This window comes from Heptranchias perlo, chromosome 24 (genome assembly GCF_035084215.1).
Source record: "Heptranchias perlo isolate sHepPer1 chromosome 24, sHepPer1.hap1, whole genome shotgun sequence".
In the NCBI taxonomy this organism is placed as follows: Eukaryota; Metazoa; Chordata; class Chondrichthyes; order Hexanchiformes; family Hexanchidae; genus Heptranchias; species Heptranchias perlo.
In genome coordinates this window covers 2,848,376-2,864,358 of record NC_090348.1, presented here as the reverse complement: position 1 = coordinate 2,864,358, position 15,983 = coordinate 2,848,376, and the positions used below count along the sequence as shown (strand labels likewise).

Sequence of the window (15,983 nt, the reverse complement as noted above, 5' to 3'; positions counted from 1 at the left end):
TCCCCGGGATTAACCGAGTGAACCTTCTTTGTACTGCCTCGAGAGCAAGTATGTCTTTTCTTAAGTATGGAGACCAAAACTGTATGCAGTATTCCAGGTGCGGTCTCACCAATACCTTATATAACTGCAGCAATACCTCCCTGTTTTTATATTCTATCCCCCGAGCAATAAAAGCCATCATTCCGTTGGCCTTCTTGATCACCTGCTGCACCTGCAAACTAACTTTTTGATTTTCTTGCACTAGGACTCCTAGATCCCTTTGTACTGCAGTACTTTCCAGTTTCTCGCCATTAAGATAATAACTTGCTCTCTGATTTTTCCTGCCAAAGTGCATAACCTCACATTTTCCAATATTGTATTGCATCTGCCAAATCTCCGCCCACTCACCCAGCCTGTCTATATTCCCTTGTAGGTTTTTTATGTCCTCCTCACTCTCTACTTTCCCTCCCATCTTTGTATCATCTGCAAACTTTGATATGTTACACTCGGTCCCCTCCTCCAAATCGTTATTATAGATTGTAAAGAGTTGGGGACCCAGCACCGACCCCTGCGGAACACCACTGGCTACTGGTTGCCAGTCCGAGAATGAACCGTTTATCCCAACTCTCTGCTTCCTGTTAGATAACCAATCCTCCACCCATGATAGAATATTACCCCCAATCCAGTGATTCTTTATCTTGAGCAATAATCTTTTATGTGGCACCTTGTCGAATGCCTTCTGGAAGTCTAAATGCACTACGTCCACTGGTTCCCCTTTATCCACCCTGTACGTTATGTCCTCAAAGAACTCAAGCAAATTTGTCAGACATGACTTCCCCTTCGTAAAGCCATGCTGACTTTGTCCTATTAAATTATGTTTATCCAAATGTTCCGCTACTGTTTCCTTAATAATAGACTCCAAAATTTTACCCACCACAGATGTTAGGCTAAAACAGGTTCCGTCAATCTGCAGATAAAAAAAAGCGGTGTCTACTTATCATTTACTTCTGCTCTTGCACACAAATGTTGTCTATTTGATAGGCCAGCAGAATCCTGCAGAACTCCCAGGTACTAACCATAGACAAGGATATCAATGCAGAACAAATGGAAAAAATAGTCCAACATGAAATGCATGAATATATGCTTCTGGATATTTTGGCATCGCATCAAGATTTTGAAACTGGTAAGAACTTTCACTTCCACTCTTTGTATAGTCTTAATCATGCTGCAGGTTTTCAAAGAGTCAGTATTGCATTATCGTTTACTGTGACACTTAAGCATAACACTATCTTTTTAAAATGAATAAACCTTTACTGAGTTATTATCATACAGATAATCCTCAGGGTTGCTCCTGGTTGCCAGAGAGTCTAGAACTTGGGTACATAAGGCGCTAAATTGGGCCATGTAGCGCCCATTGTTTCGGCGCTACACGGCCTCTCCGACATCCAAGATGGTGTCTTGGATGCGCACGCAGGTTTCCAGCGTGACGTGCGCCAGACATCATCTTGGTATAGGAGTTTGTGCATGCGCAAATACCGAATGCTGGAAGCGTGTAAAGTAGGGAGAAAATGCGAGCGATCAATGTGCAATGCTGATTTAAAATGATAGACACCATTTTCGACATTAATGCTCAACTCAACGCACAGTCTTAGCCCCGACCATCTGAACGTGTCTTACAGTGCCTGAAGGACCCCTCACCATCGCTATTTAAAGGGGCCATGCAGGTGTTGCAGGTTAGTTGCTGGATTATTGCTTCTGGCTGCTGGAGAAGTCGGAAGTATTTTTTGAAGCTCCCTATTCTTATTGAGAGTTCCTAGACTACTTTTGAGAGTGCTTTGGCAGGTACTGCCTTATGGGTCGGAAAGTTACAACTGTGGTTGAACAACATTCCTGCCAACCATGGGCGGTCTGCTAGGGCTCCCGCTGGGCATTGAGCACAACTGGGAGCATGCAGAAAGGCCAAGCTGCAAGGAGACGGAGGACGAGGAGGCGCAGGGCACTGAGCAAGAGGCCCTACCCAATGCCTTCCGGGACCAATTCTCTTACCTCAACATGACCGAGGAGGATTGCATCCGATGTCTGACGTTCACCAAGGAAGCCGTGACCGAGATCTGTCAACTGGTGCGGCCACAACTGCAGCCTCAGAGCAGGACGAGGACAGCGTTGTCTGTGGCTGTGAAGGTCACCGTGGCACTGAATTTCTACGGCTCAGGATCATTTCAGGCCTCTGCTGGCGACATGTGCAACATCTCGCAGTATGCAGTGCACTGCTGCATAAGGGAGGTCACAGACGCACTGTACCACATGAGGAACAGGTTCATCACCTTCCCTCTCCACAGAGACAAGCAGAATGAGTGAGCACGGGGGTTCGCCCGCATTGCTGGCTTCCCCATGGTGCAGAGTGCCATTGACTGCACGCGCATTGCCCTGCATGCCCCGCACATCAACTCGGCCGTCTTCATCAATCAAAAGGGCTTCCACTCCTTCAACGTGCAGCTGGTGTGCGACCACACGCATTGAATCATGGAGGTCAATGCCCACTACCCTGGAAGCAGTCATGACGCCTTCGTCATGCGGCAGTCCAACATGCCAGCTATCTTTCACCTGACTCGGAAGGTCAAAGGCTGGCTAGTGGGCGACAAGGGCTATCCCCTCACACCGTGGCTCATGACACCCGTCAGGAACCCACGCACACGTGCACAGCAGGCCTATAATGAGAGCCATGCAGCCACACGCAACATTGTGGAGCACACCATAGGCCTCCTCAAACAACACTTCTGCTGCCTGGATCAGTCTGAAGGAGCCCTGCAGTACTCCCCTGAGTGGGTGGGCAGATTTGTGCTGCATGCTGCACAACCTCGCCATCATGAGGGACCAGCCTTTGCCACCAATGATTGCAGAAGACCCTGAGCCAGAGGTGGAGGAGGAGGAGGCTGAGGAGGAAGACGCGGAAGAGCAGGAGGAGGAAAAGACTGGGGAGGAGGAGGAGAGGGTGGAGCCAGAAGAGGAAGTGGAGGAAGACGCAAAGGTGCAACCGGAACTACACGCCTTGTCTGCAGGGGCTGTGCGTGCTTGCCTGACCCGTGCCCGCTATCAATAATTTGAACTACATCCCCCAATTCACCAACAGTCCTACACTCCCCACCTTTCCGCTCCCAGGAGACAATCAAATCGCCCTCCATCTGATTGCACATTGGTGTCCCTCTCAGCTCATTGCCTAAATAAAAACCACCACCAAATGCAAAATCAAAGTCTCATTTATCAATGAATAAATGAAATTATGCAAACATAACAGAACTATTCACCCTTGTGCATTCCCTTAGAGCCTTTTGTCCGTGTGCCTTTACCTGTCCTAGTGTTCCGATGAGGTGCTTTCCCAGTGGCTGGAGCATGGATGGTGGAAGGCTGCTGGCCTTCAATGGAGGAGCATGCAGATGGCCTTGAAGGACGACCTCGAGCAGCTCTGGGCCGGGAGGGCCCGGCTTCAGACTGCACCATCTCAGCATGGACTGCAGCAGTCTGGCCTAGCTGGCCGATAGGCAACAACAGGGGCACTGGCGGAATGGCAGGGGTGGGAGCAGGAAGGCTGTCATCCTGTGAGAGGACAGCAGGTCCGACTGCCATGGCGCCACTGCCACTCTCCGCCTCAGCAATCCTGGTGATTGGCTGGAGAACAGATTGCTGGAGTTCTGTGACGCCCTGGAAGCCCTGTTCCACAGTGGTCCCCAGACCCATAATAGCAGCAGTCTGAGCTTCCAAGGCAGCAGTCTGAGCTGCAAATGCAGCAGTCAGATCTTGGATGGCAGATGTTTGTGCTGCAATGAAGCTGTGACATGAGTCATCAGACGCTGCATCATGGTGGGTTCCACAGGTGCGCTGATGGAGGTGACCACCCGTTCCATGTCGGAAAGGATGGGGTCCAAGCTCTGCGCGAAACCCTGTGCCAAGTTGGAGCTGGACTCCTCCATGCCCCTTCTCATTGTGCGCAGGCTTTCTGGCAGGTTTTCCAGTGCCTCAAGCATTTGGTGGTGTACATCCATCAGCCGTCTTCCGTAGCATGGCCCATCGAAGTCCTCATCTGACTCCTCTGCAGCAGAACTAGTGAGCGACCTCGCCCTCTGGCGAGCTGGCACCTGTGGTATACGTTCCCCCCGCCCTGGCTCCTGTGCACTTATGCTTGGTGTCTCACCACGTGCCGATCCCTCCTCTAACCTAACCTCTAAAGGATGCACAGTGTCAGTCTCTGAGATGGTGGAAGCAAGTGTCAAATTGAGTGACGATGTGGCTTAGTGTCTTCCTCCTCGGACGGTGCCGCCACGTGTTCATGGGTCTGCAATGACAAAGGGAAACAGATTGAGTTGTGGAATGGGGAGAGGAGCAAGTAAGAGGTGTGTGCTGACAGCATGTGCAGCACGTGAGTCAGAAAAGATTATGGGAGGAGGGAGATGTGGAAAAGGAGAAGGAGCATTAGATATGCAGAGACCCCCTTCATCTGGACCTCCAGTGTGGCATGCTGTGACGGCTGCAGTGACGGCCCGCCCAATGATCCTAAGCACTGTCTCCTCTAGGGGGGTGAGGACGTGTAAACGTGCCCATCCACCCTCAGGTCCCTCCTGCTGCCGGCTGTTATGCACCATCTTCTCCTGCAAGACTGAGGACAGTGTGTCAGTGAGTGTCCTGCAAGGTGTGTGGATGATGTGCCTGTCACGGTCGAATAGCTGCCAGTTTGTGTGACTTGTGAGTGGTGTGTAGGGGGTGGTGGTGTGTGTCAGCTTCACCTCTGACTTCTGAGCGGTTCGAATCGCACCCACTCCCTGGGTTCTAGACCTTGAACTTATTTGGGGGTTGTGACAAAGTGCAGCAGACAACTGGTTTTGGTGCAAGAAAAACTCGGTTTATTGAAGTCACAAATGAACTTATAACATTAGGATTACACTGAGATTATACAGACCTACAAAAGTACACTTAGTTAAGAATGGGGAACACACGGCATAACGAGGGAAAATCACTCTACTAATTCCCTTGCCCTTGTCCCAAACCCAAAACCTAACTAAATTGAACTAGGAGAGGTCAGGGATCATGCTTACCAACCAGGGTTCCTTGACAGTTCGAAATCCAGCCAGGTAAGCCGGTTGCAGTTTTGGGGTACGCTCTTTGTGTCCTTTTGGGGCCTGCTGTCCCCACGTGGTCCTAGTCTGTGGAACCTGTGAAGGTTCTTCAGTTGGGTGGAGTCCGCTGATGCGGTAAGGGGCGGTTGTGGGTGGACGATCTTCGTGGAGGGCTGCAGTTGCGGCCTTGTTGTCTTCGGTTGAGCCTGCCACACTGTGCCCCTCGCCGTAATGTTGCCTGCGGGCCTGCGAACCTCCGGATCTCCTTCCTCCGCTTGGCTCAGCTATCTTTCCCTGCTTAAACTCTACTTCAACCTGCTTAAAACCCTGCTTACAACCGCTTAAAACCTGCTTATAACTGGTGGCCCAGTTATACTGTTTTTCGAATTTCTTATCTGAGCGCCAAATCCAGGTTGGTTCTTTGTTTGATTTAGGTGGGCTTCTTCAGGTGATTATACTTTTTCGCCTTAACTGGTTTTGGGGCGGTTGTCTCATTGTTTTTAATGGGCTTGCATAATGTTTATCGTTGCCTTCCTGTCCCCGTAACTAGTCTTGAACTGAAAGCCATTGTATATGTGAAGTCTTGATGGGCTCGCATTATTGTTCCGTTGTTGCCTTCCTGCCTTAGTAGTGAGTAGTGATTATTTATGCATGGTTTTGATGGGCTTTAGTTTTGTGTAAGATGAAGTCTTTCTCTGGGTTACATAAGAACATAAGAAATTGGAGCAGGAGTAGGCCAATCGGCCCCTCGAGCCTGCTCCGCCATTCAATAAGATCATGGCTGATCTGATCCCAACCACAAATCTAAAGAACACAAGAAGTCGGAGCAGGACCCGGCCACATAGCCCCTGGGCCCTCTCCGCCACCCACAGGGCATTGACCGATCCGAACTCAGCTTCATGTCCAATTTCCTGCCCGCTCCCCATAACCCCTAATTCCCTTTACTTCTAGGAAACTGTCTATTTCTGTTTTAAATTTATCTAATGATGTAGCTTCCACAGCTTCCTGGGGCAGCAAATTCCACAGACCTACCACCCTCTGAGTGAAGAAGTTTCTCCTCATCTCAGTTTTGAAAGAGCAGCCCCTTATTCTAAGATTATGCCCCCTAGTTCTAGTTTCACCCATCTTTGGGAACATCCTTACTGCATCCACCCGATCAAGACCCTTCACAATCTTATATGTTTCAATAAGATCGCCTCTCATTCTTCTGAACTCCAATGAGTAGAGTCCCAATCTACTCAACCTCTCCTCATATGTCCGCCCCCTCATCCCCGGGATTAACCGAGTGAACCTTCTTTGTACTGCCTCGAGAGCAAGTATGTCTTTTCTTAAGTATGGAGACCAAAACTGTATGCAGTATTCCAGGTGCGGTCTCACCAATACCTTATATAAATAATTGATAATTGTAAACAATTTTACAACACCAAGTTATAGTCCAGCAATTTTATTTTAAATTCACAAGCTTTCGGAGACTTCCTCCTTCCTCAGGTAAATGTTTCAGGAGCTCCTTGAAGCCTACGCATTTATACATATAGAACAATACATGGTGTTTACAGACTGCCCCTGCAACTGCCCGTTGCCAAGGCAATCACCGTGTTCAGACAGAGAGGTGTCACCTGCAGAACCCCCGAATACACATTCAACAAAAAAACAAACAGGGAAAAAAAACAGAGAAAAAAAAAACAGAGAGAGGCAGAAACATCCGGAAGGCAGAGAGAGCCAGCAAATGACCCATTATATTAAAAACAGATAACATTTGTTCGCTGGTGGGGTAACGTGTAGCGTGACATGAACCCAAGATCCCGGTTGAGGCCGTCCTCATGGGTGCGGAACTTGGCTATCAATTTCTGCTCGACGATTTTGCGTTGTCGTGTGTCTCGAAGGCCGCCTTGGAGTACACTTACCCGAAGGTCGGTGGATGAATGTCCATGACTGCTGAAGTGTTCCCCGACTGGGAGGGAACCCTCCTGTTTGGCGATTGTTGCGCGGTGTCCGTTCATCCGTTGTCGCAGCGTCTGCATGGTCTCGCCAATGTACCATGCTCTGGGGCATCCTTTCCTGCAACGTATGAGGTAGACAACGTTGGCCGAGTCACAGGAGTATGAACCATGCACCTGGTGGGTGGTGTCCTCTCGTGTGATGGTGGTATCTGTGTCGATGATCTGGCATGTCTTGCAGAGGTTACCGTGGCAGGGTTGTGTGGCGTCGTGGACGCTGTTCTCTTGAAAGCTAGGTAATTTGCTGCGAACGATGGTCTGTTTGAGGTTGGGTGGCTGTTTAAAGGCGAGTAGTGGAGGTGTGGGGATGGCCATAGCGAGGTGTTTGTCCTCATTGATGACATGTTGAAGGCTGCGGAGAACATGGCGTAGTTTCTCCGCTCCGGGGAAGTACTGGACGACAAAGGGTACTCTGTTGGTTGCGTCCCGTGTTAGTCTCCTGAGGAGGTCTATGCGATTTTTTGCTGTGGCCCGTCGGAACTGTCGATCGATGAGTCGAGCGTCATATCCCGTTCTTACTAGGGCGTCTTTCAGCGTCTGTAGGTGTCCATCGCGTTCCTCCTCGTCTGAGCAGACCCTGTGTATTCGCAGGGCCTGTCCATAGGGGATGGCCTCTTTGACGTGGTTAGGGTGGAAGCTGGAAAAGTGGAGCATCGTGAGGTTGTCTGTGGGCTTGCGGTAGAGTGAGGTGCTGAGGTGCCCGTCTTTGATGGAGATTCGTGTGTCCAAGAAAGAAACTGATTCTGAGGAGTAGTCCATGGTGAGCTTGATGGTGCGATGGAACTTGTTGATGTTATCGTGTAGTCTCTTTAGTGATTCCTTGCCGTGGGTCCATAGAAAGAAAATGTCGTCGATGTATCTGGTGTATAGTGTTGGTTGGAGGTCTTGTGCAGTGAAGAAGTCCTGCTCGAACTTGTGCATGAAAATGTTGGCGTATTGGGGTGCGAATTTGGTCCCCATGGCTGTTCCGTGTGTTTGGGTAAAGAACTGGTTATCGAAGGTGAAGACATTGTGATCCAGGATGAAGCGGATGAGTTGTAGGATGGCTTCCGGAGATTGGCTGTTGTTGGTGTTGAGTATTGATGCTGTCGCAGCGATGCCGTCATCGTGGGGGATACTGGTGTATAGTGCCGAGACGTCCATCGTGGTGAGAAGTGTTCCTGGTTCAACTGGTCCCTGGGTACTGAGTTTTTGTAGGAAGTCTGTAGTGTCGCGACAGAAGCTGGGGGTTCCCTGTACGATGGGTTTCAGGATGCCCTCGATGTATCCAGAGAGGTTCTCACACAGGGTTCCGTTGCCTGATACGATGGGACGTCCGGGTGTGTTGGCTTTGTGTATCTTTGGGAGGCAGTAGAAGTCTCCCACGCGGGGATTACGTGGGATGAGAGTGCGTAGGATGCTTTGAAGGTCTGGATCGAAGGTCTTGATCAGTTTGTTGAGCTGGTGGGTGTGTTCTTTGGTCGGATCTGCGGGTAACCGTCTGTAGTGTTCCTGGTTGTCCAGTTGTCGGTATGCTTCTTTGCAATAGTCTGTTCTGTTCTGTATGACTATGGCTCCTCCTTTGTCCGCTGGTTTGATGACGATGTTGCGGTTGGTCTTGAGAGCGTTGATGGCGTTGCGTTGTGCTCGGGTGACATTCTGGACTGTCTTCTGAGTGCGGCTGATGAATCTGGCATTGACGTATTTCCTGACAGCTTGAGCATACATGTCCAGCTGAGGGCAGCGACCCTCCTGAGGAGTCCAGTTTGACTCTTTCCTCTTCGGTTGCTGTACCGCGGATCCCTCTGTCTGCTGTTCCGGATCGTCGATTGTCTCATTGGGTTCGCTGCTGAAATCTTGGGGTTTGTGGTAGAATTCCCGGAGCCTCATTCTCCTGATGAATTCCTCTGTGTCCGCCGCGAGACTAGTGGGGTCCATTTTGCAGTGGGGCAGAAATTGAGCCCTCGGCTGAGAACTTCGATTTCGTCTGGTTGAAGGGTGTGGTCGGATAAATTGACAATAGACTTCCCTGTGGTTGCAACCGTGGTACCAGGGGAAGCTTGGTCGTTGCTGGTGGTGATGCCGAGTTTCTCAAGCTTCTTGCTCTTGGTTTTCATGTAGGCAGCGTAGTTCCGTTGCTTCGTCTGTTTGGCGGTATAACGTAGCTGGTCTGCTGTGTCCTGAGTACAGGTTGAGAGTATGGACTCTATCTTGGTTTCGAGGTTGTGGCGTCTGCTGTAGAGTTGGTGTATGAGATGGTTGCGGAGTGTGCGAGAGGTACGGCGGCAGAGTCTCTCAGCGTAATCCGAGTTGTATGTGGACTTGAGTGGGTTCGTGATCTGGAGTCCTTTCGGGATCTTGTCTGCTTTCTTGCAGCTCTGTAAAAACTTGATGTCTGTGTCTAAATGCGCGATCTTCTTGGATATCCTTTCCACTGTGAGCCGGCAGTTTGTGGTGTCGATGGTAGTCATGATGTGGAGATGCCGGTGATGGACTGGGGTTGACAATTGTAAACAATTTTACAACACCAAGTTATAGTCCAGCAATTTTATTTTAAATTCACAAGCTTTCGGAGACTTCCTCCTTCCTCAGGTAAATGTTTCAGGAGCTCCTTGAAGCCTACGCATTTATACATATAGAACAATACATGGTGTTTACAGACTGCCCCTGCAACTGCCCGTTGCCAAGGCAATCACCGTGTTCAGACAGAGAGGTGTCACCTGCAGAACCCCCGAATACACATTCAACAAAAAAACAAACAGGGAAAAAAAACAGAGAAAAAAAAAACAGAGAGAGGCAGAAACATCCGGAAGGCAGAGAGAGCCAGCAAATGACCCATTATATTAAAAACAGATAACATTTGTTCGCTGGTGGGGTAACGTGTAGCGTGACATGAACCCAAGATCCCGGTTGAGGCCGTCCTCATGGGTGCGGAACTTGGCTATCAATTTCTGCTCGACGATTTTGCGTTGTCGTGTGTCTCGAAGGCCGCCTTGGAGTACGCTTACCCGAAGGTCGGTGGATGAATGTCCATGACTGCTGAAGTGTTCCCCGACTGGGAGGGAACCCTCCTGTTTGGCGATTGTTGCGCGGTGTCCGTTCATCCGTTGTCGCAGCGTCTGCATGGTCTCGCCAATGTACCATGCTCTGGGGCATCCTTTCCTGCAACGTATGAGGTAGACAACGTTGGCCGAGTCACAGGAGTATGAACCATGCACCTGGTGGGTGGTGTCCTCTCGTGTGATGGTGGTATCTGTGTCGATGATCTGGCATGTCTTGCAGAGGTTACCGTGGCAGGGTTGTGTGGCGTCGTGGACGCTGTTCTCTTGAAAGCTAGGTAATTTGCTGCGAACGATGGTCTGTTTGAGGTTGGGTGGCTGTTTAAAGGCCATAGTTTTAAAGGGAAGAATGCGTATTCTGTCTCCTCTCGTTGTCAGGTTTCAGGCAACAATCCACACTGCACCCAACAAGCCCAGGCATGTCAAATCCCAGGCCCTCATGGGCCTAACCTCCTGTCTGCAGGTTACTACATTTAACCCAGCAGTTGGGTCCTCTGCCATAAAAATCCAAAAGTCATATCCTTGTTGATGATATGAAAAATGTGGGAATTTTGAGAACCCTTCAGTCTCCCCTGTGATATTTAAACCTTGCTTGAAGTATCATACTGGTAAAAGGTGAGCAAAATTCCCGACCCTCCAAAGTCAATCTTCCCCTGCAATTACCTATCTAAGATCTCATGACACATACATTCCCCATTCTCTAAAAATGTGGTGTACGTAAGCATGCATAGGCAAAAATACAGTTATTGACATACATCCAAACATGGAGAGGGTCCAACACCTCACTTGGTGCACATACATCTTTATTAAAAGAAAACATCACATAAAAGTCTTTCTTAAAAATCCTGAAACTTTGGTCCTTCGCAGCCTGCGGTTGCTGGCTGGGGACCTCTGTCCTCAGATCGATCCCTGACTTGAGGGGCTGCCCTTTTAAACTGGGGAGCCGATGACCACGGTTTCTTTGGCCATGGTGTTCGTGGCGACCTTCTAGGGACTCTGGCTGGTGGGAGTTTTCTGGCTGGTGAGTCTTCAACCCGAGCTCCCATCGTGAGAACACCTCCCTGACCAGGATCCTGGCTGTACTCAGAGCTGTGGCTGTTCGGCAGGGGAAGGCTTCTACCCACTTTGTGAACACATCCACCAGGACTAGGCAGTACTTACAGCCTCCCTGGGCGGTGGGTAAGGGCCCGATGTAGTCGACCTGGATCGACTGCCATGGTCCCTCTACCCTCCTGATGTGTCCCATAGGTACCTTCCTTTTGTGGGGGCCAGGGTTGTTAGCAGCACACACCAGACAGCTGGCACAGAACTCGCGGACATCTTCCCTGAGTCCTGGCCACCTTCCTGCCTGGTCCACCCGCTGTCATGTGGTCTCAGGCCCGGGATGCCCCGCTCCTGGACCCTCATGGGCCAGTTGAAGGAATTCCCTCCTGTGCTGCTGCGGTACCACCCATTGCTCTCCCTTAAACAGCATGCCTTCTTTTACAGAGAGGGCTGCTGTGCTGCAAGGGCCCTCTACCCTTTTCCCTTCTGCCACTGCACTGAGGACTGCCTTGAGGACGGGGTCTTGGGTTTGGACCGTCTTAAGGTCCGGTGTTAAAGCTATTCCTGCATTCCCCTGTGTCCCATTCCTACCCGTGACTGCTGCTATGGGACAGGACCCATATGGGTCCCAGAAAGTGCCTATGCGGGCACCCTCCTTAGCTAGCATGTCGGCCTGCCGGTTGCCCTCACTCCGGGGTTCTGCGGAGGAATGGGCTTTCACTTTATGGATGAAAACCTCCCCTTCCTCCCCCACTGCTGCTAAGATTTTCTCCAGCAATGGTTTCACTGTGAGGGGTCTCCCATCAGCGGAGGTGTATCTGTGGCGGGACCAAATGGCCAGGTACTCCGTACATGAATTGCATGTGAACGTGCTGTCTGAGCAAATCGTGTATGGGGTGGGGAAGATCTCGGGGTATGTAACCACGTACACTATTGTGGATAGTTCAGCCAACTGGGTGCTCATGGTGCTGAGTTTATGACCCAGGGCAAGGTTTGCTGCTGGGTCATAAACTCCACACTCTGTGAGTCGCTCACCAACAGATACTGTGCTGGAGCCATCCACATAGATTTCACGGCCTGTGGGATGTATCCCGGCTCGTAAACCTATGTCTACTTCCCAAACCCCTTCTATTGAACACCGGTGGGCTGTTCCAGGATATACCAGGTTAGCTGCGATCTTTGGCTCGCAGAGCCCTTTTACTTTCAGGTCCATCTGTGAGAGAAGCAGGGTCCAGCGAGCAATGCGGGCACTGTCACTGTCCCATCCTTGATTCTCCCATCCAGGAGCATCTGGGTGGGCGTGTGATGGGAGAGGAGGGTGATGGGAGAGGTGCCTGTGAAGATCAGCGATCTTTTCACGGCCCAGTGTGTGGCCAAGAGGTGCCTTTCACAATTGGAGTAGCTTTTCTCCACATCTGTGAGTATCCTGGAGGAGTAGACCACCGGTCTCAGCTTGCCATGTCGCTCTTGGTGCAGCACAGCACTCCAGGCTGTCCCCACTGGCTGCTACCTCCAGGAAGAACTCTTCCCCTCCATCTATGGCCCCTAGAGCTGGTGCGGTCTGCAGATGTTTCTTGAGCCTGACAAATGCTGCCTGGCACCCCTCATCCCAAACCCACTCCACTCCTTTATGCAGGAGTCGGAGCAGAGGGGCTGCTGTGGCCGCGTGGTCCTCACTGAAATCTCTGCAGTACCCGGTTAGCCCTAGAAACGATCTCACTCCCGTGACTGGGTTGGGGACTGGTGACTCCTGTACTGCTTCCCTTCTAGCTTTATCTATGGCCCTTTCCCCAGCGTGTATTGTCAGGCCCAGGAATTTCACCTCCTGCTGGCCGATCTGCGCTTTCTTTGGGTTCACTTTAAAACCTTCCTGCCCGAGCAGTTCCAGCAGTTCGGCCAGAAGTGGGCCATGCTCCTCTTTCGAATCGGTGAATAGGAGCAGGTCATCCACGTATTGTACCAGCTGCCTGGGCTGGCTGAAGCCCTTTAAACTGTTTGCCATGAATTGGTGGAAAATGCTGGGGCTATTGTGGAAGCCCTGAGGCGGACAGTTCCAGGTGTACTGTTGCCCTTTAAAGGTAAAGGCAAACTTGTACTGATCCTCTCTCCTTAAAGGGATGGACCAAAACCCGTTGGAGATATCCAGCACCGTGAAAGTGGTTGCGGATGCTGGGATACTTCCTATCAGGTCGGCAACTGCTGCTACCGTGGGTGCACAGGCTGGGATGTTACTGTTGAGCACCCGATAGTCCACTGTGGCCCTCCAGGAGTTGTCCGGTTTTCTAACCGGCTACAGTGGAGAGTTCACGTGGGTGGCTATCAGTCTCAGGGCCCCCTGTTGCACTAAGGAGAACATGGCTGCTTCCATGTCTGGCTCCGCTTCCCTGGGAAGTTATATTGCTTTTGTGGTCGGGCCATAGGGTCCCCATCTACACTGACCTCGAACCCATTGACCCCCCCACAGTCGTGTTTGTGTGTGGCAAATGTGGCTAGGTGGGCTCGCACAAATGCCTGGAACTCCCTTGGGGTATTACTGACCATGAGTTCGAGGTTGTAACCCTCTTTAGGCTTCATGGTGCACAGGGTCCCCTTCCCCTGTTTCCCTGGGATGACTACTACTCCGCCTTCCTTTCCTGTATTTGCCCCCCACAGGCAGTGATTCCTCAAATCCACTAGGATCCCGTGGCCTACAATAAAGTCGGCTCCCAGGATCCCTTTTCCACCCTCCATTTCCCACTTCATTAGGATACAGGTCCACTTAGAGCGGAGTGTTCCTAAATGAATGGTCAGCAGGATGGAAAATGAGCCAGCCTGTTCTTTACCTGTGAATCCTGACAGACTGTATGGGACCCCGTTAGATAGAGGTGAGGTGATGGGGTTAGCTGAATGGATCACGGTACATGATGCTCCCGTGTCCAACAGATAGGTCCCCTTCACCTCTTCTACCTCCATCTCAACGATGGGTCTCTTCCATAAGTCGTAGGTAAGGGAACACAGGTAAACAGGCTGCGCTGGCTCTAGTCAGGGTTGTGGGTTAGATGGGGCTGATGGGGTCAGAGCGCCGGTGGTGGCTGCTACCTTCCCTGGGCCAGTCAATAGAGTTCTCGTGGCGTCCAAAAATGACTCGACCGTGGCGGGAGGGATTCCTGTCTCTGCCTTTTGGGCTGGGGTTGAGGAATTCTTTCCCTTGTTATCTTTCCAAGGATTCTTACACTCCTTCCTCCGGTGTCCATCCTTCCCACACCCATAACAGTTGAGCTTTGTGCTGGAAGGGTTATTCCCTTCCTGATGCCACTCCTTCCTACCCTGGCCGGGTTTCATTTCATGCACTTTCCCTTTTGGTGGGTGTGCATCGGTTCCTTTACCATTACGGTAAGCTATGGTCAATTGTCTGATCACTGTGAGTTTGGTAGTCAGGGGATTCTTTGGGTCAAATCACATTCCTGCCGCGGCCCTGACCTGTGGCAAGCTGTCTGCCACCAGGCAACGGAGCCAGTGGGCCCGCTGATCCTGGTCCAGGTTATCCCGGTTAGGCGTCACACTGCATGCGCTCCTATACACCGGCCACAACCTGTCTGCAAAAGCCTGCGGGGGTTCTCCTACGAGCTGCACTGTTTTTTTCCACCCGGGAGAAAGGACTTCCCTCATTCATCCCCAGGGCCTCAAGAACTTCCCCCTTGAGCTCCCCATAATCACACTGTCCCATCTTACATTGGTCAGAGAGGGATTGGAAGAGCTTCCTCTCCAGGGAGAATAGCAGCTTTTTGGCCTGTTCAGCATCATTGCACTCGTTGATGCTGCTTGTTCCACTTCCCTGAAGTGGACCGAGGGGTCCCCATTTGCCGCAAGTTTAGTTAAATGCTTACCATGGCCCTCAGCTGTTGGGTGCCGTGGGGAACTACGAACTGGTTTTGGAGGGGTCCCTCATCCCCGTTATCAGTGGGCAGGCCAAACCTTTGCTGCCAGGTCAGGCACATCGGGCCTGGTCCCAGCCTCTCTTGCTGGGGGTTTTCTTCCTCAGCTTCTGCCCCTAATTCCACCCCCCGCTCCTGCCAGATTTCGCTAAAGCTTGGGGCTACGGGTGGTGGTCGTGGGCCCTCCAACTCTTCAACCAGGTCGTCCCTTGGCACTACCTGTGGTGTCTGAACCGTTCTCCCCAGGTTCTCTGTGAAGTCCACCTGGGCTGCCCTCGGGCTTAGGAGGCACACCATGCCTTTTGCCGTCCTTAGAGCAAGGTCCAGACTCTCGATCTGCTTCTGGCAGGGGCCATGGTCTGCGTCCTCCAACCCCTGTGCGCTCACTATCTTATAGACTGCCTGTAAGCCTTTTACTTTCTCCTCCTGCTCTCTTACTTGTCTTGCTAGGCGGGCATTCTTTTCCATCAACCTCAGCCCATTGTTCTTGGCCTCGGTGACCTGACACTGTAAATATTCCTGTCGGGTCTTATGCTCCCCCACTAACTGCACCCTTTCCTGGTTCAGAGCCTGCAATGCTAACAGTAACTTCTCCCCTGCTAGGGCCTTTGTTTGGACTTCCAGGGCTGACTCCCGAATCTCAGCTGCCTGTGCTTCAACGAGCCTGTCCAAAAGCTGGATCTGTTTCTTGAAGCACATCAGCCAGACTGCCTTTTCTATGGATTTTTTATGATCCTTCCCTTCTGTCCATTTAGCTGCAGCATCTACCGGGCACCCAGCCTTTAACAGATTAGTGACCCATTTTTTTTTCCATATTCACCTTATGGAACACATATCTGAAATCCTCTCTTCCATTAGAGTTCTCTCTTCCAAATCAGTGTCCACTGCATCGCATCCCTTTTG

At 51.1% G+C, this 15,983-nt stretch overlaps 1 protein-coding gene across 4 annotated transcripts in view; it reads left to right on the top strand.

Annotated features, from left to right (window-relative positions):
* Positions 1-15,983, top strand: part of cfap54 (cilia and flagella associated protein 54) — a 443,819-nt gene that overhangs the window by 389,194 nt on the left and 38,642 nt on the right. For all 4 annotated transcript variants that reach the window (XM_068004603.1, XM_068004606.1, XM_068004607.1 and 1 more), the window contains one exon: positions 1,021-1,162. In XM_068004603.1, the coding sequence (XP_067860704.1) occupies positions 1,021-1,162 (142 nt within the window). The remainder of the gene's footprint in view (positions 1-1,020; positions 1,163-15,983) is intronic.